This window comes from Capsicum annuum, chromosome 4, assembly GCF_002878395.1.
Source record: "Capsicum annuum cultivar UCD-10X-F1 chromosome 4, UCD10Xv1.1, whole genome shotgun sequence".
Classification (NCBI taxonomy): domain Eukaryota; kingdom Viridiplantae; phylum Streptophyta; class Magnoliopsida; order Solanales; family Solanaceae; genus Capsicum; species Capsicum annuum.
The window spans coordinates 206,776,031-206,798,588 of NC_061114.1; the positions used below are offsets into that span (position 1 = coordinate 206,776,031).

Consider the following 22,558-nt stretch of genomic DNA (forward strand, 5'->3'; position numbering starts at 1 on the left):
GACATTAACTCTGAGAAGAGAGGGACGTACATTGATCTCTTTCATCAATTATTATTCTTGTTTCTTATCAACTATTTTTGGTCTTCCACCTTGTGATTAAATTGAAGGAACTACTTGTTGTTTTTCATCTATTCATAAGTTGATCCTTATCATCATGAATTCAACTTGTTATTTCGTTCATCAAATCATGAGCGGCTAATTCCATTAGCCGGAGTTATGGGATCCATGGAATAGTGTTTGATATGATGCTAGGTGTTTAATGGATTCAAAGAGTAGTAGAACATCTTGAAATTCTATTGTTTTAACTGAAATCTAGTGGTTGTAAACATTGGATTATACCTTAGGTTTTATTTGCTTCTAACAGAGAAATAGACTAGAGGTCATGAATTATCAACAGGGACTCAGAAGCTACCAACCTTCTGTTTAATAATTGATGTCATAACTGGATTAATCTACCTGATATAACATCCTTTTGGAAGTAGATAAGTTATCTAAGTTCGAGAGAATTAGATAATAAATTGTCTAGTGAGGTCGAGAGATAAGTCAGAAAGTATCATAGTTAAAGATAGTGTGTTGTTCTACATAATTCAAGAATCCCAATCATTACCTAGTATCTGTCAACTCCCAAAAGCCATGGTGAACATAACTCTGGTTTCCCATTCATCTTGATTACAAACACTGAAGTATTGAAAGTGACATTTGCCTTTCTGTAAAACTTAAACCCCATCCTTCGGAAACAGTAAACTATCAGTTAACCATTTTGTAAACAAATTGAAGTTCACACCTATTCCCTATGGGATTCGACCCTAACCTAGTTGAGTTTTAAATTGACAACGATCACTTACACCCATTCAAGAGTGTAATTTGAGCGTTATCAAAAATGGCGTTATTGTCGGGCATTACGGTTGTAGACTAAAAGTTTGTACGGAAAAATTTGCTGATAGTTAAGTTTCCTTGATTTATGTTTATTTGTTGTTTTTGTTTATTGTAGGTACTGTGTTTTTTATGCCAAACACAAGAACCACTATTAGTAATCAATTCGGAACCTCAACTTGTAGGAAGAATGGCTAAAAAATAGGAAGCAAAAAGACTAGCTGCTATCACCAGGGCTCAGGTGAATGTGCAAAAGTTAGGTCAACAAGCACATCACTAAAACCCTGATGATGAAGAATTGGGTGATGAGGAATTGCTGAATCCTCAAAACCCAAGGCAAGCTGAACAAGTTGCTGCACCAGTGCAGCGAAACATCAACTGAAATCATCCAGTCCGAGAAAGATATGGACAAAAGCCAATGCAATATGAGGCTGATGAAGATAAAGAAGGAATAGACAGAGCAAGTGCAACGGGTGCTATCATTCCTCCACCGTTGGCACCACGTGCAAAATTCAGCATAATAAGTACAATGATCCAACTCTTGAATCTGAAAAGGTTATTTGGAGGCTTTCCTTGTGATGATCCAAACATGCATTTGGTAAAATTCATCACTATTTGAAAATCCTTTGACAATATGGGAGTGATCCAGAATGCGATCAGGTTGAGATTATTTCCTTTGTCTCTGTCTGGGGAGGCAACAATGTGGTTGAATGAGTTAGAGCCTGATTCTATAACCAACTGGAGATAGTTAAAAGATGTGTTCCTAGAATGGTTCTTTCTACCCACTAAAAGAGTACAGTTGAGGGATGAAATTAGCAACTTGAGATAGCTTCTGACTAAAGCACTGCACGAAACCTGGGAAAGATTTAAGAAGAAACTTGCACAATGTACGAACCATAATATGAAGGATTTGCACTTGATAGAGTCTTTGTATAGATCTTTTAAATCTGTGACGAAGCCTATTGTTAACAATGTTGCAGGTGGTTCGTTCATTGACCTCTCTTTTCTAGATGCTTCTGACATACTGAATAGAATGACCAAGCAAAGTCGGTCTTGGCACACTAGGGATTCTATAGTTGATAGCCCGACTATTGCTGGTGGTATTACTGTAGAGCAACGTAGAAGGGATGAGGAGCGAGATCAGGACATGGCCTACTTAAAGACGTAGATGGACTTGCTGGCCAAGCACTTGCTATCTGGTAAGACTGAAATGGTTAAGGCTGTGGAATCTCAGGGTACTGTGTCTATAGTGCTGATGCTGAGGCAAACTATATAAGTAATTAGGGGAGTTTCCGAGGCAATAGCCAAGGGAACCAAGGTCGGACTTTCTATGACAAGCCTGATTCTAAAGATGGGGAGCAGAGACATTGGAGAAATAATAATGATAGGAGTGGTTTGTATATTCCTCCTGGAAGTCGGGATGCTGCGACAACTTGTTCTGGAAAGATGTCTATGGAGGATATGATGGAAAAGATGTTGAAGGGAGTTGAATTTACCAACTCGGGGGTAACTACTATGAAAAGCAAATTTTCTACCCTCAGTCAATTGGTTAGGTCACACTCTGCTTCTATTAAGCGGTTGGAGTAACAGATGAGCCAACTATCGGCTACCCTAAACCAGAGAAAAGCTGGTACTTTACCTTGTGATACGATTCAAAACACGTGGACTGATGGCTCTTGTTTGGCGATTACCACTCGGAGTGAAAAGATGTTATCTGGCCTTTTTATTGGCAAAGCTATAGAGAAAGAGGTAAATGTTGATAAATCAGAGGGAAGCAATCTAGTGGAGTCTGAGAAGATGGATGGTTTTGTTAATATTTTAGAGAAAGAAGAACAAAAGAAAGGGGAAGTGATATTGAAAGAAATGCTGAGACTACCACCTCCCTTTCCTCAGAGATTGATGAAGAAAGTAGATAACAAAAAATTTAGCAAGTTTATGGAAATAATGAAACAACTGACAGTGAATGCGCCATTGATGGAGCACTTGAGCAAATACCAAACTATGCTAAATTTATGAAGGACTTGTTAACAAAGAAGTGGAAAGTAAGATGTGAGCCGGTGGACAACCTCCACTACTGTAGCACTGTTTCTTTACAATCCTTAGTGCAGAAAAACCCTGACCCTAGATCATTTACCATACCATGCACAGTTGGGTCCATGAAGTTTACCAAAGCTTTATCTGACTTAGGAGTAAGTATTAATTTGATGCCCCTTGATATCTACAAGAATCATGGACTGGGAGAACCTACCCCCATAATGATGCATCTTGGGATGGCAGTCAGGTCAGTGAAACGACCAGTTGGTATATTACACGATATGCTGGTGAAGGTGGATGACTTTATTCTTCCTGCAGACTTCGTAATATTGGATTGTGATATTGATTTTGAGGTACCCATCATCTTGGGTAGACCATTATTAGCCATGGGAAGAGTGTTGTTTGATATGGAGCTCAATGAGCTAAAGTTTAGGTATGGAAAAAGAGAGGCCATATTCAAAATGCATCATCCTATGAAGCAGGAGGAGGAGATAAATATCTTATCAGTCGTTGATGTATTTTAGGAAGATGATAACGAGGTAGTGATATGGCATATTGATGAAGTCTAAGTAGTTGAGATAACCCAGTCGTGCTATGACATTAAATCAGGCGCTATTTGGGAGGCAACCCAATGTTTTAATTTTATTGCACTTATGTTTTTAATATTTGTAGCTAAGAGTCGTACAAAGGAGGTGAACTAGTTTCATTCAACTTGATGAGGATTGACGTTAATTTTGATGGGCTATCACAAATATGACAAACCGTGAGAAATAGCGTCAAAATACTCAAGTCAAAGCCCTATTCTGTTAAGGCTGACGAAAATTTTGAAGCGCTGTCAGGTATCTGATGTGCCGTCAAAAATATCGTCAAAGGAGTTGAGCCTAACTTTAAAATTTTGGGCTAACTTGGCCCAGTCACAGTTTTTCAAATTCCCGAGTACCATAGGTCTTTTCCTATTAGTTTTAATTTTCTTTCCTTAGAGAGTTATTTCCCTTCCTTTTCTAAATTTAATCCCTTCTAAGGCAAAATTTTAAGACTTTCCTTGCTGAAGCCAGAGATTTAAGCCAAGAAATATTCTCCCTCTCTTATCTCATTCTTCTCTCAGAGTACATCAGCTAAGTGTCGACATCTAGGTATGAGAAAAACTTCAACTTCATCTTTCTTTGGATCAATTATGAACTGCAAGAAACCTTGGTTTCAAAGGAGTAAGCTGAACCCATTAACAAACTTCCTGTCCCTTCAAAAATGAGGGTCTGTAGGGGTATGCAGTATAATTTCATGGAAATCTTAGTAAAGAACATGACCTAAGTTGAAATAGAGAATAATGGTAGAAGAAAAATCAAGTAAAAAGAAGTTAGAAATTGTAATGTTGTTTGATGACAATTTTTATGGCCTTGCACCTGTGTGACAGCCATTCAAAAATACATCAAAAGCTGAGAAATTTTGTAGATTCTAGATAAGGTTGACGATGCTTTTGAAGTGCCGCCACAACTGTGATGGCAAATCAGAAAGACCGTCAAACCTAGGAAATAAAAATTGTGTAGATGTTAAACTGAGGTGATCCTTTTTCTTTTCTTGTTTGTTTATGAGTACTAATTGAGGATTTCTACGTTGTACAAAACTGAGCATGGAACCCAAGATAAAGAATCCAACCACACTAAGGAAAGCAGCTAAAGAGAGTGTACCTCGACAACTTGTCAATGAGGACTCTGATTATGAAGACGAAGAGCCTTTGCTCAGATGGAAAAGAAAGAGGACTAGTCAAAAGACTTCGCCTCTACCTAAGCCTATTGAAGTAGAGGATAGTAATGATACTGATATGACAACCTCATCTGAGCAAGCTTTGGAGGAAAAAAGATCAAAACACACTAAGCAGGGGTCTGAGAGCACTGAACAAGAAGTTGAAACTAAAAATTTTGAGAGGCCTACAGCTGAAGAAACTAAGTGTGAATCACCATCTTTGGAGCAGCAAGGTGATAAGGATTCTGCAGTATGGGGAACTTTTGTGAAATACAAAAACACCAAGGTTAGGAACAATATAAGATGGCAAATCCCTGGTGATGAAATAATCTATTTGGATGGACTTCGCGAAATAGATTGATGAGGTGCCAGAAGGCCAAATCTAGAAGAGAAAAAGATTATCACTACAGGGTTTATTAGATGCCCTGAGGTGATGCATAAACTCAAGAAATATAGTCTGGAGTGGACTACTAGGGAAAGAGGTATTTATTATCCTTCATTAGTCTAGGATTTCTACGCGAACTACCAGGATATGGTGGAAAATATGTGCAAAGAAGGGGATAGAACTTCAGATAAGCCTCTTTTGACCAAAGTTGCAGTACGTGGAGAGAGGGTGGATGTATCAGATGCCACCATAAATAGGTTTCTTCATGGGCCAGCCTTTGCTCACGACCCACTTCACGTACATTCTATGCCCGGTTGAAGCATCGAGAAAATCAGCATAAGTGTCTAGCAACTCTCATAGTAGATAGGGAATCGAAGTGGTTTAATAATCCAGCAGAAAAGATTACCAAAGCATCTCTAAATTCAGAGGCAAGATTTTGGTGGGGTTTAATACGGATTCATCTGATACCCACCGAGGGCGACAACATATTAGGGGATGATCGAGAAATATTGGTTGCAAGCTTGATAGATAAAACCCCCTTGGATTTTGAAGAAATTATAGAAGAAGAGATCAAGATTCAAATCGTAAGACCCGATGCTACGTATCCATTCCCATGTCTGATTACTAGGTTGTGTGAAGCAGCTCATGTACCTAAGATGTAAGGTATTTATGATGAGATACATGCCAAGAAGACTCACAACCCTGTCAGCAAAAATGAAATTCGGTCAAGCTTGCGACTTGATCAAGATGCAGTTGGTGCAGCAGATCCTCCAGTCACTGAGACTGTTTCAGCACTAGATGTGGGGGTAGAAATCCCCTAAACTATGTGAAGTACATCTAGTGTGACCACTATGTATCTATTTGTGGCACTAGCATGGCAAATAAATAACCTGTAGAAACCAAATGCATGAAATGGATAAATAGTGATACGTTATATACTTGTGTACCATATGTGTGTAAGGTCCTACTCAGTTCCCATTTTGTGTTGAATCTAGAATTTGCCCAGTTAGTCATGCCATATTCATAGGATAGGTGTTTAAGGAAGGATCATAGGCCATTTTTGCATGTTAACCCATTTTAGCTTAAATGACCATCCAAGTGTGAACAATATCCCTTGATCCCTTTTTGAGCCTAAACAGCCTAATTCTTTCTTGTACACCTTTCACCTTCCCATTACATCACAATGAACCTATTTTGGCCCTGGTCCTCCTTGGACACTATGCACCTTGACTTACGCAAATAGCCTATGTTGAGGGTGGTTACTATAGAGGTGCGTGATGCATTATGAGTATGAAGAGAGGTAAAATAAGGAAAATAAATAACAAGTTGGGTGTAGTAAAAAAGTAAATAGAAAATAGAAAACTAAAAAATTTGATCTAATGCGTGAACGGACAACACCCATCTTGAGAATACTTGACAAATAAAAGTGGGAAGAACAGAAGGTCAAAAGTTGAAACCCCGTGAGTCAAAGTAGTGCCAAGGAGGTGTAGTCACTATGATATACCCTTGAATATCATACCAGCCCCTATCCTACGTTACAAGCTTAGAAAAGCCCTATAGTGATCCTAACTGACTTAGCTAAATACTTCTGTACAAACTATCAGGGCAAGCCTATGGCATTCGATACATAATATTGGAACTTTATTCTGAGAGTGAGCCTTACGTTCATCCCTATGTTAATACATGTAAATCTAAATGAAAACGGGATTTCTTTGTTGTGATGGCACACCAGGTATATTGTTATTAACTATTGTATTCGGAGAATGTAATTTGGGTATGTTCTAGTTTGTTATTGCTGAGATTTTTACCATATCTAGATGCTTGTGATTTACATGGTTGTTTTCAAATATAGACACAATTGATTTTATGGGATCCATGGATTAGGGTTTGATATGATGCTAGGTGTTTGATGAATTCAAAGAGTAGTAGAACATCTTGAAATTCTATTGTTATAACTGAAATCTAGTGGTTTCTAACATTGGATTATGCCTTAGGTTTTATTTGCTTCTAACGGAGAAATAGACTAGAGGTCATAAATTATCAACAGGGACTCGAAAGCTACCAACCTTCGGTTTAATGATTGATGTCGTAATTGGATTAATCTACCTGAGATAACATCCATTTGGAAATAGATAAGTTATCTAAGTTTGAGGGAATTAGATAACAAAATTGTCTGGTGAGGTTGAGAGATAAGTCAAAAAGTACCATAGTAAAGGATAGTCTGCTGTTCTACGTACTTCAAGAATCCCAATCATTACCTAGTATCTATCAACTCCCAAAAGCCATGCTGAACCTAACTCTAGTTTCCCATTTATCTTGATTACAGACACTGAAGTATTGATACTGACATTTGAATTTCTATGAAACTTAAACCCCCATCCTTCAGAAATAGTAAACTATCAGTAAAGCATTTCGTAAACAAATTGAAGTTCACACCCTATTCCCTGTGGGATTTGAGCCCAAGCTAGTTGGGTTTTATATTGACAATGATCGCTTACACCCATTCAAGAGTGTAATTTAAGTGTTATCAATCCTATAGACAATTACATGTCTATCTATATTATGCCTCCAATATGTTAAATACCTCCTATATATGAGATGATTATATATATGCTACGGCTTATAAATATGATTATTGATATGAGTTTTGGATATGTATATGGGCCTAAGGCCGTGATTATTATATTGTGACTATTCCAGATAAACTAATGGGCCAAGGGTCATGTTATGATAATGATTGAATATTTAAAAAGTGTTTATCAGTGTAAAGAAAACAATTATAGTTTATGAATAGAATTTATATGTATACACATCTCTCTGATATGGGATAAAGAAAGATGTGGTGTGTTGCTTACGACTTTATTGATTGGATATTGGTGACGGCATGCATAGATTTGGGACATTCATGAGTATTATATCAGTAATTAATGTGATTATAACTGAAATATGATCTTACAATTGTTCTGCCTAATTAACGGTTAAGCTATGTTATAACTAGTTGTCTATTAGGGGACTATAGCACTTGATGACTAGGAATCTAGTGTATTAGTTAATGAATCTTACTTAGTTGAAATATGGTAGCTAGTGTTGGTTAATGCATTTACGGTGAGGTCAAGTCTAGCATAGGTGGAGGTTAGTTTGTATTGATGACTAAGTTTGTGATGTCTATTAGTCAATAAATTTGTGTGTTAATGAGGCTAGATAATAAGAGATATCGGTAATAAGAGGTGACTAGTTAATAACTTTAAATAGCTGCTAAATGGTTAACTAATGAATAGTTAAGCAAGGATTAGTTGGTAAATGATAGTCAGTTAAGGATTTGTGTCGGTTAATAAAATATGGTTAGGTGACAAGTAGTATTGTGTTGTCTAGTAATAATTAACGGATATAGGATGATTAGTTGATAATAATGAATGGTGGATAAATTTCAGTTTTGATCTAGTGATAAACCTTGACTAGATGTTAAATGTTGGCTATTAAATAAATAGTGGTTAGTTTCTATCTCGTGAATAAGAATTATGTGAAGCATAATCTTTAGGCTAATAACTAGAGGTTATTGATGACTAGCAAACTAGTTATTCTATTATAATAAGTGTTGGTTAGGTAATAACTAGTTATTGGGAAGTATTGACTGGATTGATACTCTATGCTGATATGACTATGTTTGTAAGTATTTTAGTGTATGTTATTTGGTAATGACTATTATGATTATATATTGATACCCAAAAAGGCCAGAGGATACTATTGATGATGTGTTTATACCCAGCAAGGCCGAAGAATGGTTGATATCCGACAAGGCCGGAGGATACTATTGATGATTTGCTGATAGCTGAAAAGGCCAGAGGATATATTTATTATATGTGGATACTCGACAAGGACGGAGGATACTATTCAGGATGTGTAGTTACCCAAAAAAGGTGGAGGATATATTGATGATATGTTGATACCCGACAAGGACAAATGATAATATTGATGATGTGTTGATACCAACCAAGGCTAGAGGTTGATTATGATGATGATGGTCCTGATGAGGAAAATTATGATGGGTTATGATATTGATTGTGTACTTTCCATTCATTCCTTCATATGCATCACCAATCACCAGTATGCACCCATATTTATCAGTTGGTATAGGATAGTTGCATATATATGGGTGAAGAATATGCCTTGTGTTATTGTATGCTGATTGAAACTTCCTAGTCTAGGGCGGTGGAAGTACAAATATTCTCATCTAGGTATTTGGTTTTATAGAGTAGCCAATTATTTACGATGTTATTGATATTGTTATTATCAGTATTGTGATCATTATTATGGCTAGCCTATGATAGATTGGTCACTGATTCGGTATCGGGATTGAACATTTTGCCCTTCATTAAAAAACTCTGCAATAGATAAAACTATCTCTTCATTATTTTTCTAATATTTAAAACTTAAAATTCATTTAAATTTAGTTATTAAATATTTCCTTTTATGAATTATATACCTTAAATTTTAGACTTTTAAATTAATGAAAATATTAACTTAACTAAATCCTTAAAAGAAAGTCAATTAGTTGAAAATTCTACAATGGCCAATTACGTGAGCAATTAATATTGTGGTACTACTTACGTAAAATACCATTGTTTTAAAGTTTACCAAAAATAATCTATAATATTTTATAATATTATAAAAGTGTGAAAATTCATAGAAAAGTGATTCGAACTTTTTACGCTTCATTAAAACACTCTTCTTTAGACAAAATCATCTTTTTACTTTTTTTAAAAAAATTATAATTATAAATAAATACAAATAATATATATTTTTGGAAAAATAAAAAATCACCATTATTAAAAGAGTCCTAATTATAGTACCTTATATTTGGAAATAAATATAAATTTTCCAAATTTGAAATAGAATTCAACATATACACTAAAGTAATGAATTTTTCCTTTTTTTGGACAGTTTCTTTATTTTTGAATAAAAAAAGGTCTAAAATGTATATAAATTATTTTAAACTTGAATTCAACGTGTGTGTATGTATGTGTATATAAATATATATAGCTTTTTCTACTTTTACTATATTTTTTTGTTTTATTTTCATTCAAGTCGGCCTTTAGGATCAAAATTTCCTCTCAAGCAAAGATTGAAAGGTAGTTTTAATTGCATTATTTTGATAACTTTATTATCGTATTGTTTTATTTTAATTTACAGATAATAGATGAATGTCGAGTTGCTTTGAAGATTTTTTTTTAGGTAAAGGTTAGGTTTAACTATATTGCTTTAATATCTCGATTAGTGTATTATTTTGTGATAGTTTACAGGTCGTAAATGATAGTTTATAGGTCGTAGATGAATGTCGATCAACTTTGAGAATTTTTTGTCTGTAAAGGTTAGGTTTAATTGTATTATTTTGATATCTCTTTTATCGTATTATTTTGTTATAGTTTACAGGTAGAAGATAAATGTCGACTGACTTTGAATATTTTTTTAAGGTAAAGATTAGATTTAATTGTATTGTTTTGGTATCTCTGATTTGAGAATTTTTTTTTTTAAGTTTAGATGTATTGCTTTGATATCGCTATTATCATATTATTTTGTTGTAGTTTACTGGTGACAGATGAATGTCTGTCGGCTTTGAGGATTTTTTTGTAAAGGTTAGATCTAATTGTATTGTTTTATATATCTTTATCATTGTGTTGTTTTGTTGTAGTTTATAAGTGGTAGATGAATGTCGATCGGCTTTGAAAATTTTTGGTAAAGGTTAGGTTTAATTAAATAAATTCTCCATCTTTACATATTTAAAAGATGTTAAATTTAATTATTATACTTATCTTAATCAATTTAAATAAATATCTTATTTAGTGTAACATTCATTAAAATGAGATACATGCGCGAAGCGCGTATACCTAAACTAGTATATATATATATATAAAATCGAACAGGAACGATTTGTCGTTATGAAAGAGACTCCTAAAAGAGATGGAAACAAAAATAATGTTTAGGTTTTAGTTGCATATAAAAATTATTTACGGAGATCTAATATAACACATTTACCCTGCATCTTCGATCCGCAGCTAGTGTGCTCTTTGCTCTATACGCATGCAGTACTATTTGGTGGAGAAAACAACCATAGTTGATTGCCGTATTCATTTACAGGTGGAGAAAGCAACCATTGTTGATTACCATCTACCCTATTTGAATTACACTTTTTTGGGTTAAAGATCTTGAAATAACTTTTCTACCTCGCAAAATAGGAGTAAGATCTATGTATATTATACTATATCCTCAAAACCTACTTGTGAAACTTTATTAAATCTGTTATTATTGTTACTACTGATTAATAGAGAGTTTGAGCATAGGTATAACAGACAATATTCTTGAAATTTTTTTGTTATTGTTCGGTTTCTACAATGTTTATTGTTTATGCTTTGTAAAATAGGATTCAACAAATATTTTTTTTATTTTTGGTTAGTTTGTTATGAAGAACATAATTTTTGCAACAATGCACAATAATTACATTATTAATTATTTTATGTTACTAATGGTTTTTTTTAAAAAAGAAAAATTAAACCGATGGTAGATGAATGTTTGATCGGATTTTGAGAAAAACTATTTGTAAAGATTTGGTTTAATTTCATTATTTTGATATCTCTATTATCGAATTATTTTGTTATAATTTATAGGTGGTAGAAAATGTTGGTCAGCTTTGAGGAATTTTTTATATAAAGATTGATATATTGACTATCATATTGTTTAATTGTAGTTTATGAGCTTCAGGTTCTAGAAAAGTAGGTTAGTTTATATATATGTTGTATGGTGTTTGTGCAGGGAGGCTTTAATCTTGGAGATCTGCTATTTCATTGAGCAACCAAAATCTGAAAAGGAATTTTACTAAGACTCTTCTTCCCACTAAGTTGGTCGGTCTGGACATGCAACACAACGCCAAGGTCAGTGGTGGATTCAGGAATTTTTTTCAGGGGGTTAGAAAAATAAAAATATAAATGTGTGAATAAGCCAATAAAATATAATTTCAAGGGATGTAATATTATATAGTCTATAGATATAAAATACTTAAACTTAAATAAGAGTAGTTAATAAGTAAAGCAAAAAGTTAACCCTTTACAATGTGTCAACCAGAACTAGGGTGCATTGTAAATAAAAAATTAGTCCTGTAAAATGTATCAATTAGAACTTGAGTACAAATTTAAAACTCCAAAACGAAATCACTGCCAATACTTCTCAAGAATATTTACAATACCACTCGACGAGGTTTCATTGTTTGAAAATACAAAATAATATTATCAGTTGAAACGTTATTAAAGACATCTTTTTCCACAAAAAGCCATGCAATCACTCAAAAAGTCATCGTTCATTCTACTCCGCAACTAATTCTTAATAAACATCATTGTTGAAAAGGCCCTTTCAACAGATGCAGTGGCAACTGACAGAAGCAACAAAAATTTTACCAAATGAAATACAAGAGGATGACAGGAATGCTTTTTTGTCTAAATCAATCTTTTTGAAAGATCACAAAGCCTATTTATATTGGAGAACCTTTTATCAATGTCACAAACATCAATAATGTTATTTGCAAGCTGATTCTTAAGTGCACACATATTAAGTTCATCAAAGTCATCAGGATATAATTCAGTCATTCTCATTATTTTCTGAATGTCAAAACTTGAAAATGAGTCTACCGGACTCAAACAAGAAACACCATGAAGAAACTCAGTTGTCAGCTCATCAAAATGATCATTAAGTTCTTGCAATTGCCAATCAATTATTTTGCAAAAGACTTCAACACGATAATGATGAAAGACAGTATAGTCAACAGATTTACGCCATGATCTTTCAGAGTTCACATACAGCTCATCAAAAGTAGGAACCACAATGTTATGCTTGATACAAAATGTAGACACCTCAGAAACAAAAAAATCCCATTTATTATCTTCCCTCAACTCTTGCAACCTTCTCTTGGCTACATCAATACGTAGCATGACATTTGCAATATCTTGCTCTTTATTTTGTAAACATGTACTAAGATCGTTTGTAATTCCTAAAATTTCTTTCATCAAATGTAATATGAATTCAATCTCACACGTTTGAGCAGCTCTAATATATCCTTTAGCCCTAGATCTTTCATTCAAAGAATGTGCAGTTTCAACAATATTATCAAGTTTATCTATAATTTTATCAAACTTATGAATAAAATAATTAAAATATTTGAAGTGAGATGCCCAACGAGTATCAAAAGCCTCCTGAATTTTTGTTTTTTGAGATTCTGTATATTCATCCATACACTTATAAGAAGATCCCAACATATTAAAAATATCTGAAACCAAGTGCACAAGTTCTACTTGAAGACATCTTTTAGAAACACCAATAAGAGTCAATTGAAGTTGATGAGCAAAGCAATGAATAGAATAAGCCAATTTACTTTCATTGTTAATCAACATCTTAAAACCATTGATATCACCTTGCATATTACTTGCTCCATCATAGGATTGTCCATGCACATAAGATAAACTCAAGGAATTTTGAGAAAGTAAATTGACAATTGCATCTTTTAGAGATAAAACACTGGTATTTTTTACATGAACAATATCAAGAAATCTCTCTAACACAAATTCTCTATCATCAACATATGGTAAAACAACTGCCATTTGCTCCTTGCATGATATATCAAAAGATTCATCAACCAATAAAGATAAGTAGTCACCATTTAGTTCTTTTATGATACCCTTAATTATTTCAATTTGCAAGAAATCATAATTTATTTTTGAATTCTTGAACAAGTCATTTGATTATTTTGAGGAGCCTTTTCCAGCACAAATTTCTGAATTTCATCACACTTTTAAGCATAAAATGAAAGAATTTCAAGAAAATTACCTTTATTAAGTGATTACTTAGATTCATTATGACCTCAAAATGCCAATCCTTATCTCACGAGAATCCTTAATTGCTACATCCAGGGGTGGACCTACATATTTTTTTGGGGTGCTCCGGCATCTAGTTATAACGATATGGGACTATCTCCTAGTCGTCACACGGTGCTTACGATCCCAAAGGACTACAAGCTAACCCATGAATGATATCTACTATAAGCACTGAACAATAATACTGAACTAAATGCGAAATAAGGTTCAAAACATCTAAATTAATGATAAAATATAATATCTGGAAAATTGAATACTGTCTGAAAATCTAGTCTGAAAAACCTCTAACTGAATCTGTTTGAAAGTGTAGTTGATGGGACAATCCCTTAACTAACTCCATCTACTAAAATACTGCTAAGCTAAAGTACTAAAATAAAAGCATATCCTCGATATATGAGGACTCATTGCTAAATCTGCTACTGCTGGCTGAATCTGACTAAGCGCGGTCAGGAACCTAAGCGTCCGAACTTATAATATGAAATATTATAATGCAAGAAATGAGTATGCAATCAGTACGTGAGAATGTACTGGTATGTTAAATTAGGTAAGGCTGACTGCATGGGTTTATATGCATGATCAATAACTAACTGAATGATATGCAAAAGATGGATTAGCATACATGGAGGATCTATAACTACTGAACATACTGTGCCTATTATGACTGAGTATACTGGAATTGAATTTGATAACTGATAACTGAATATACTAATAATCTGGGATCACTGATAATTTGAATTACTGTTAACTGAGTGACCATATCTAACAGTCCTGATTCTATAGAACTGAACTGAGTTTTATTTTGAAGACTGAGACTAAAACTAAAACTGTGGGAAGTAATTATTTAACTGACATACCCCAAATAAGATAAGATAACTGATCTGGGTTCTACTAACCCTAATTGGAAAGGTTTTAGTACCGTGCCACAGATAAAGACAAGCTGAAAAGTAACCCTTTACTGGCAGGTTCCCTAAACGAGAATGGTGGTACCTTCTACTGGCAGATAGAGCACCTCATCAACCTTTAACTGGAAGGTTTGATGTCTCAATCTACATTGGCTACGTAGTTATGGAAGGCAAGGATTTCTTCTAAGGATCACACCCTCTACTGGCAGGTGAGCCCCCATCTTTGGGTTCACTCGGTGCTGAATCCTACTCCCAACTGAAAGACACTGAATTGTTATACTGGACTGAATTCACTAAGATTACTGAGTTTTTCTAAGTTCTGTAACTAACTGAGTTCTACTGAGTTATGTAATGGACCGAGAGTACTACTGATCATGATACTATTCTGTAAATGACATTGGCTCTAAATAAACAGTTAAGTTGTCGGGTATTAAATAACCCCAGGACTCGATATCATGAAAAGCAAAAAAATCATAATCTTGAATAACATAACAATGTTCACTAGGTCATAATACATTCATAGAGACATTCTATCAAACACTTGTAATGCATTAACTTGTACATGAATGGGGAATACATGTTAGCATGCTATAATTGCATTATTTCATTCTCATAGACAATTTATCAAATACATAAGAAACATACTTGGTTCATTAAATGATAAACACTTTGGGTTAACATGGCTACAACAATCAACTTGCAAATTGAAGGGTTTATCATGAATACCATGTAATTCAACACATACTAGAATCAATTCTTGGAACTTGTAATCTAAATCATGGATTAAAACTTAAACAACATCATGAACATGAATTCAATCTAATTCAAACATGAAAATCATAAATCTTGTATTTTGAAAAAAGATTCTTGAGCTCCATGGAAGGTAAGGATCCACGGATGAACATCTAACATACCTTAATTTGATGAGTTCTTGGAGAAATTCTTGGGATTGACCTTGATTCTTGAGAGCTAGGGTTTGTTTTCTTGAGAGAGAATTATCTTTTGATTTTGGGGAAAAGTGAATAATGAAGGGTTTTACATGTGTTTAGGGATTAAATCCCACATCTGGATGGAACAAAATCATGAGAAAAGACTGTTTCAACCCTGGGCACAACTTTAATATTTTGAGAAATTTTTCCAATTTGGACCCCTGGCACGACGCGCCGCCATCGTACTGGGCCACTGAAAAATGATGACTGAGAAATTCCATGGTGGCGTGACGTGGTGGTATTGCGTTGCCACTTTGTTTGTGAACTGTTGGTACACTAGAAATTGACAATTGTGAACTGGGTCTATGGCGCAACGCGCCAATATCGCGGAGCAACACTGGAAATTGAAAATTGCTATTTTAACACACTCCGCGACGCGCTACTCGCCTGAATAACGATGTTTAACAACTGAAATTTAAAATCGCCATAACTTCTTATCCGGTTGTCAGATTTAGGCGAATTTTATATCGTTGGAAAGCTAATTGAATTTTCTATGCAATAAATTTTATTTAGGATAACCCATATACTGAGGACTAATCTAGGCTAGGAAAATACGGGGTATTACACCAGTAAACTCGATGTAGATTAGGTATAATTATATAAGAAATGCAGAAAAATGGTATAATATATACAAAAGCACGTAGAGAATAAAAACATAATTGGGTGTTGTGGCTTTAGGGCCAAACTTCTGTGTCTACTGTCTTGGGTTCCAAGTGTTTAATGCAAGACCCAAGTGTTTTGGGTTTGACTTTTTTTATTAATTTTTTAAATTTTTTTACTTCTTAATTTATTAAAACCTGAACCTTTTTATTATTAATTTATTAATTTACTTGAATCTGAATCTATTAATTTACTTTTTACTTCAAACACAAAAACTGAACCGTCTGCCTTCTCCCCCAAAAATGCATGTACTATTAAACAAAATCTTAAATATTAAATTTCATCTTCTTCTCTTATTCTTTTAATTTTATTTTCAATTTTCATAATCTCATTCACAAATTTCAAAACGTAGGTACTTTAATTTTCTTTAGAGTTAAAAATTCAAAATATGATTTTGGGTTTAAATTTTTATATGATATTTATCTATGTATCATCCATTATAATTGCTATAGAAAATATTTGAGTTAACAGATTTTTACGAGTCGAAAAAAAAAATTCATGTATCTTGTTTAGAATTTAGCAATTAGTTTTGAAATATTTTGGTACTTCACCAATCTCCTAAATGTCACAATAATGAAATAAGGATTTTAGATTTTTTTTCATTATTATTCTATTGATATGATTCTATGAATGATTCTTGCTTGAAAGTCGTATTAATTGAATCTTGTTTTGCAGGAGTTTTTATAAATCGGGATGGATAAGTTTTCCATTAGATCAAAACGTGGACAACCAAGCTCTAATGCTACTATCTCACCCGTTGCTTCATTTATACCTTCGGAAGTTTAAAGAGATACTACTCCTTCAAATATCGAATTTACATATTTAAAAGCTGACCCGACAGAAAGAAGTCCTATAGTAGAATGTGATGCTATTATACTTTATGAAGTTAGAAGATTTTATATTCAAAAGGGACCTTGTTAGCCTAAGGATCACATTTTTTTCGAAAACTCAATTTGGGAAGAAGAAAATTACAATGCGTAAATTTCATCCTGCTTGGTTCAAGAGTCAATATTCCAAGTGGTTAGAGTACAGTGTATCAAAATATGTTGCATATTTTTTGTGTTGCTACTTGTTTAAAAATGAACATGAAGTTCGTGAAAATATGGCAGATATTGCTTTTATGCAAAATGGCTTTAAGGGTTGGAACAATGCTTTGGAGAGGTTCGAAACTCATATTGGAGAGGTTAATAGCATCCACAACAAGTGTTTCAACATGATGATTGACTTGATAAATCAATCACAATCTATATGTACATCTTTTGACAAACATTCTAAGAAAGAAAAAAATGAATCTCATCATCGCTTGAGTGCTTCAATTGATGAGGCAAGGTTTCTTTTGAGATTAAGATTGTCATTTCATGGTCATGATGAGAGTGTATCATCTACAAATAGAGGTATATTTCTTTAGCTTTTTCGATGGTATGGAAACAATGATGAGGATGTAGGGAGCATTATTTTAGAAAATGCCCCTAAAAATAAAATGATGTGTTGTCCAAAAATTTAAAAAGATATTGTTGATGCTTGTACAAAAGAAACAATCAAGGTTATCATGGAAGACTTAGATGGTGATTATTTCAGGATAATAGTTGCTGAATCAAAAGATATATCACATAAGGAGCAAATGGAACTTGTTCTGCGATATATTGACAAAAAAGGTGAAGTGATAGAGCGATTTATTGGTGTTGTCAATGTTAGTGATACATTTGCACGATCATTGAAGGAGATAATCTATTCTTTTCTTTTAGATCACTCACTAAGTCCGTCCTAAATATATGGACAAGGTTATAATGGTGCAAGTAACATGCAAGGAGAGCTAAATGATTTTAAGAGCTTAATTTTGTGTGATACTCCATCTGCTTATTCTACTCATTCTTTTGCTCACCAGTTGCAACTGACACTCGTGTCTCTTGTGAAGAAGAATTTAGATGTGGATGATTTTTTTTGTTTAGTAACTAATGTGTTGAATAATGTTGGAGCATCTTATAAGCGCAGGAATTTGCTTACACAACATCAAGCTGCAAAGTTAGAGGAATTGATCATTTCTGGTAGTGAAGTGCCCACAGGATGGTGATTAAATCAAGAGCATGGAATTCAACAGTCATATGACACTCATTGGGGTTCTCACTGTAATAAATTAGAGAATTTCATTGACATATTTCCATCAATTCTTTATGTGCTTGAATTTGTTGAACGTGAGTGCCCAAATTAGCTTCACAGACTTACAACTGAAACTCTTGAGAATACGATTAAGGGGTTTGATTTCACTTTTATTCTACACTTGATGTTGAAAATTCTAATGATAACAAATCATTTGAACTCCTCGTTACAAAATATGGATCAAGATATTGTCAATGCTCTGGAACTACTCAATACTGCAAAGCAAGAGTTGTAAAGGATGAGGAATAGTGGATGTAGATCATTATTGGATGATGTCTTTTATTTTTGTGATAACTATGAGATAGCGATCCTGTCACGACCCGAGCACGACCCTAGCCGTGACGAGCATCCCGAACCATGGAGGCTCGGGCGCCCTTCTATTTATGATAATCATGCACAATACTCAATAATAAAGAAAAGAATGCGGAAATAAAATAAATGGAATCATGGTCATACTTTGAATTCAATTTAACAATACTAGAAAGAAATCCATCAATATATAAACAACGTTTATTTCAATATGCGAAATCTCTTGGACATACGAAAACCAATACTACTGTCTGAAATCTGGAACAAGGCCCCCAAGTGGACCAATACCATAATGAAATAACAATACTCTAAGAATGGTCTTCTGAAGTAAGGGAGGCTCACCAACTGCATACTTCTGACTGTCAACTCTACAGTTTAGCAGGACCTCTAGATTGAGCCTCAGAACCTAAAATATTGGGGGTCAATACAATTGTACTGGTACGCAAAGTAATCCAAAAACAAAAGACAACTTTTATACACCATAGGTGAGAGCTATTATAAAACACATTAACACAAAAATCATTTGGAAACACATGGGCTTAGTATAATGAGTTTTCAAACAATACTGCAACACTATTGAGCTAGATGTTACACCCTACAATTTCACATTTTTCACCGACTACCAAATCTCGGTTGCGGCCAAGATTGGAGTGCTAGTGAGGGAAGAGCACAAAAGATCACACACCAGGGTGCCACAACCCTAATCAAGTCATTATATCGTGGTTGGGCTAAAGATCATAAAGCAGGGCTCCAAACCATAAGTCCCGATTTGGGAGGACAAAGTACTAGGTACACAAGATCAAATAGCAGGGTACCAAGTTCCCATGTCGACAAATCACGGTTTCCAGCATAGAGCCATCTGACTCGTTCTTTCTTTGGGAACCATCTAACTTATATCCATCAAGCTTTAAGTTTGATATAAGGAAAATTATGCGTCATGCTTAAAACATTGTTTTCTTTTTTTCATTCGAGGCAATTCTTCCGCACTTTTTATATAAGTCATTATATGAATACCAACAAGACTCCCATACACCAAACACATGCATATAGATTCCCCCATATGTAATTAGAAAAATTCATCATTTATAAAGTAGTACAACATTATCCAAACCCAATTTTCATGATAAGGACTTTTAAAAAAACTCATGCTCTCAATAGTTTAACATTAATATCAAATGGGGCACATAAATTTGGTCATGGGGATTAAATATTCACAACTCATGTTTATAACACTTCTCAAAATTTAGATCATATGTCCACAATTCAACAATCAAGACATAAAAGAAAACAACCCCATGATCTTTCAATACTCTTCTCAAAACCATATCATAATACATGTTTTTTGTGTTAAAATGAAACCCCATTTAAATCTCATAAGTACTTAAGAAATTCTTAAAATAATTTTTAAAAATTTATATCAAAATCATGCCCATGAAATTAGGACAACCCTACGTACCTTAGTGACGACAAAATTGTGAAAAGATTGGACCTTTAAGCTTGAATTCCTTGATTTCTTGTAAAAAGTACTTGAATCTTATTATTGGGAATGGAAGAGGGATTTGGATTTTAACTTGGATGATTTAGGGCTTAGGGATTGTAAATAATGTGTTTAAAAATCCCTTATAACAATTTAGAGTAATTAGGGATGGTTTAGGGGTGTGAAATGACTTCAACACCATTGATATAAGTCAAAACGGAGTGTTTTTGGCACTTGAAAATGACTTAGGCGGCGCCTAGTATATCGTACAAGCTAGGGTGGGTGACACCTTTTCAATCGCCTAAGTTTGGTTAGGTGGTGCCTAACCAATCGCATACCCTTACTGCCTCTCACAAAAATAAGTATAACTTTTTGCTCGAGTGTTGAATTAATGCAAAATTGGTATCGTTGGAAAGATATTTCAAAGAAATTTAATTTTATATATATTAGAACCTCTAATTCAATATATTCAAAAATTTATTATCAATTAAAGTTGACCCAAGTTTCAATGCTCACTTAAACTCGAACGATAGGAAAGTTTTCAACTCGTTCTTGGGTTAAGGGACCTTTATGATGTCAATTCATGCTCAAATAGATTATCACACTACATAGTTTATTAACAAACTATATTTTCATTGGATTTAGGGCTTTTGGAATCTTTACGCAAAGGAATGATGGTTTACGTTCTACCTCGAAATACGGGGTGTTACAGATTCCAAAAATAGATGCTCGCTACATTCCTGGTAACTCAAAACATAGAGATATTGATGTTACATATTCTCATTATTTTCGGGTTGAAAGATTTTGTGCTATTATTAATTTGCTACTTTAGGAGCTTAATAATCGTTTCAACATTGTGAGTACTGACTTACTTCTTAGTATGACTTGTTTATATCCAGCTAAGTCATTTGGTAATTTTGATAAGAAAAAAATAATGAGGTTGGCTGAATATTATCCAAATGATTTTGATAGCATCAAACTTCGAGATCTCAGTTGTCAGCTTGATAAGTTCATAGCATATGTTTGAGGTTCTGATAAAAAAATTTTCAATATAAAGGGAATTACTGATCTTGCAGAAGTATTGGTTGAATCAGAATTGCATCAGATTTGGCCTCTTGTTTATTTGCTCATCAAGTTGACTCTCATTCTTCCCGTTGCTACTGCTTCTGTGGAACGATCTTTCTCTTCTACGAACTATATCAAAAATGAACTCCGCAACAACATGGGTGATGAATTTTTAAATGGTTGTTTAGTTTGCTATGTAGAGCGTAAGATATTTGCAACTGTAAATAATAATGCTATTATTCATCATTTTCAAAATATAAAAAGTCATCGAGCACAGTTGTGATTGGTGTCTTATGATTAGAAGTCTTTTTTTTGAACTCAGACTTATGACCTAAAGTCTTTTTTTGTATGAAACTTGTGACTGGAAGACTTTTTTGACAATGGTAATATTAGTTGTACTTTTATTTTAATATTGCATTTAAATAGTTATATATTTATATTATGTCATCACTAGCAAATTATGTTAACAAATTAGAGCACCCACAACCTTTAAATCCTGGATCCGCCACTGGCTACATCAATCGAAGCTTCCAATTGAATGTGATATCCATGCTTATCTTTATTAGATTGTTTCTCAAATGAAGTACGAATAGATTGTTCTTGCCGCATTAGATCCTCACATTTTCTTTTTTCCTGATTATGGATGCTATTAATCCCACCAACATATGTTTCTAGACTAGCTTTTTTGTTGTAACTCCTAAAACCCGTACTCGAAAATACTTCACATCCACCTTGACAATTGTTATTTCCCTTGAAAAAATAACAATACAAACAATAAGTTGCATCTTTACTTACACTGTACTTCAGCCAGCCAGGAAATTCATCATACCATTTACGATTAAAACGATGCATATCTCCACAAATCTTTGTTTGAGGAAACTCTTGTAGTTGAGATTGACAAGGTTTTTTCAGAAGATACGCTCTTCTAATCATGTCACGATCATTTGGATGAAATTCTAAAATTGGAGTTCTTTCACCCAAATCAACCTTTAAAGAGTTTAAGTCAAATTCTTGAGAAGAATGTGATGATACTCCAAACTTATTCTAATTTT

General features: G+C 33.8%; 2 protein-coding genes across 2 annotated transcripts; one reads left to right on the plus strand and one right to left on the minus strand.

Annotated features, from left to right (window-relative positions):
- Positions 1-12,516: 12,516 nt before the first annotated feature.
- On the minus strand, positions 12,517-13,674 carry LOC107868712 (zinc finger MYM-type protein 1). The gene has a single exon (XM_016715375.2). It carries the CDS (start codon positions 13,672-13,674, stop codon positions 12,517-12,519), a length of 1,158 nt encoding a protein of 385 aa, XP_016570861.2.
- A 3,926-nt stretch (positions 13,675-17,600) lies between these two features.
- On the plus strand, positions 17,601-21,789 carry LOC124898059. The gene is made up of 5 exons (XM_047411681.1): positions 17,601-17,892; positions 18,007-18,188; positions 18,384-18,565; positions 21,087-21,184; positions 21,518-21,789. Exons 1-5 carry the CDS (start codon positions 17,601-17,603, stop codon positions 21,787-21,789), a joined length of 1,026 nt encoding a protein of 341 aa, XP_047267637.1.
- Positions 21,790-22,558: the final 769 nt, after the last annotated feature.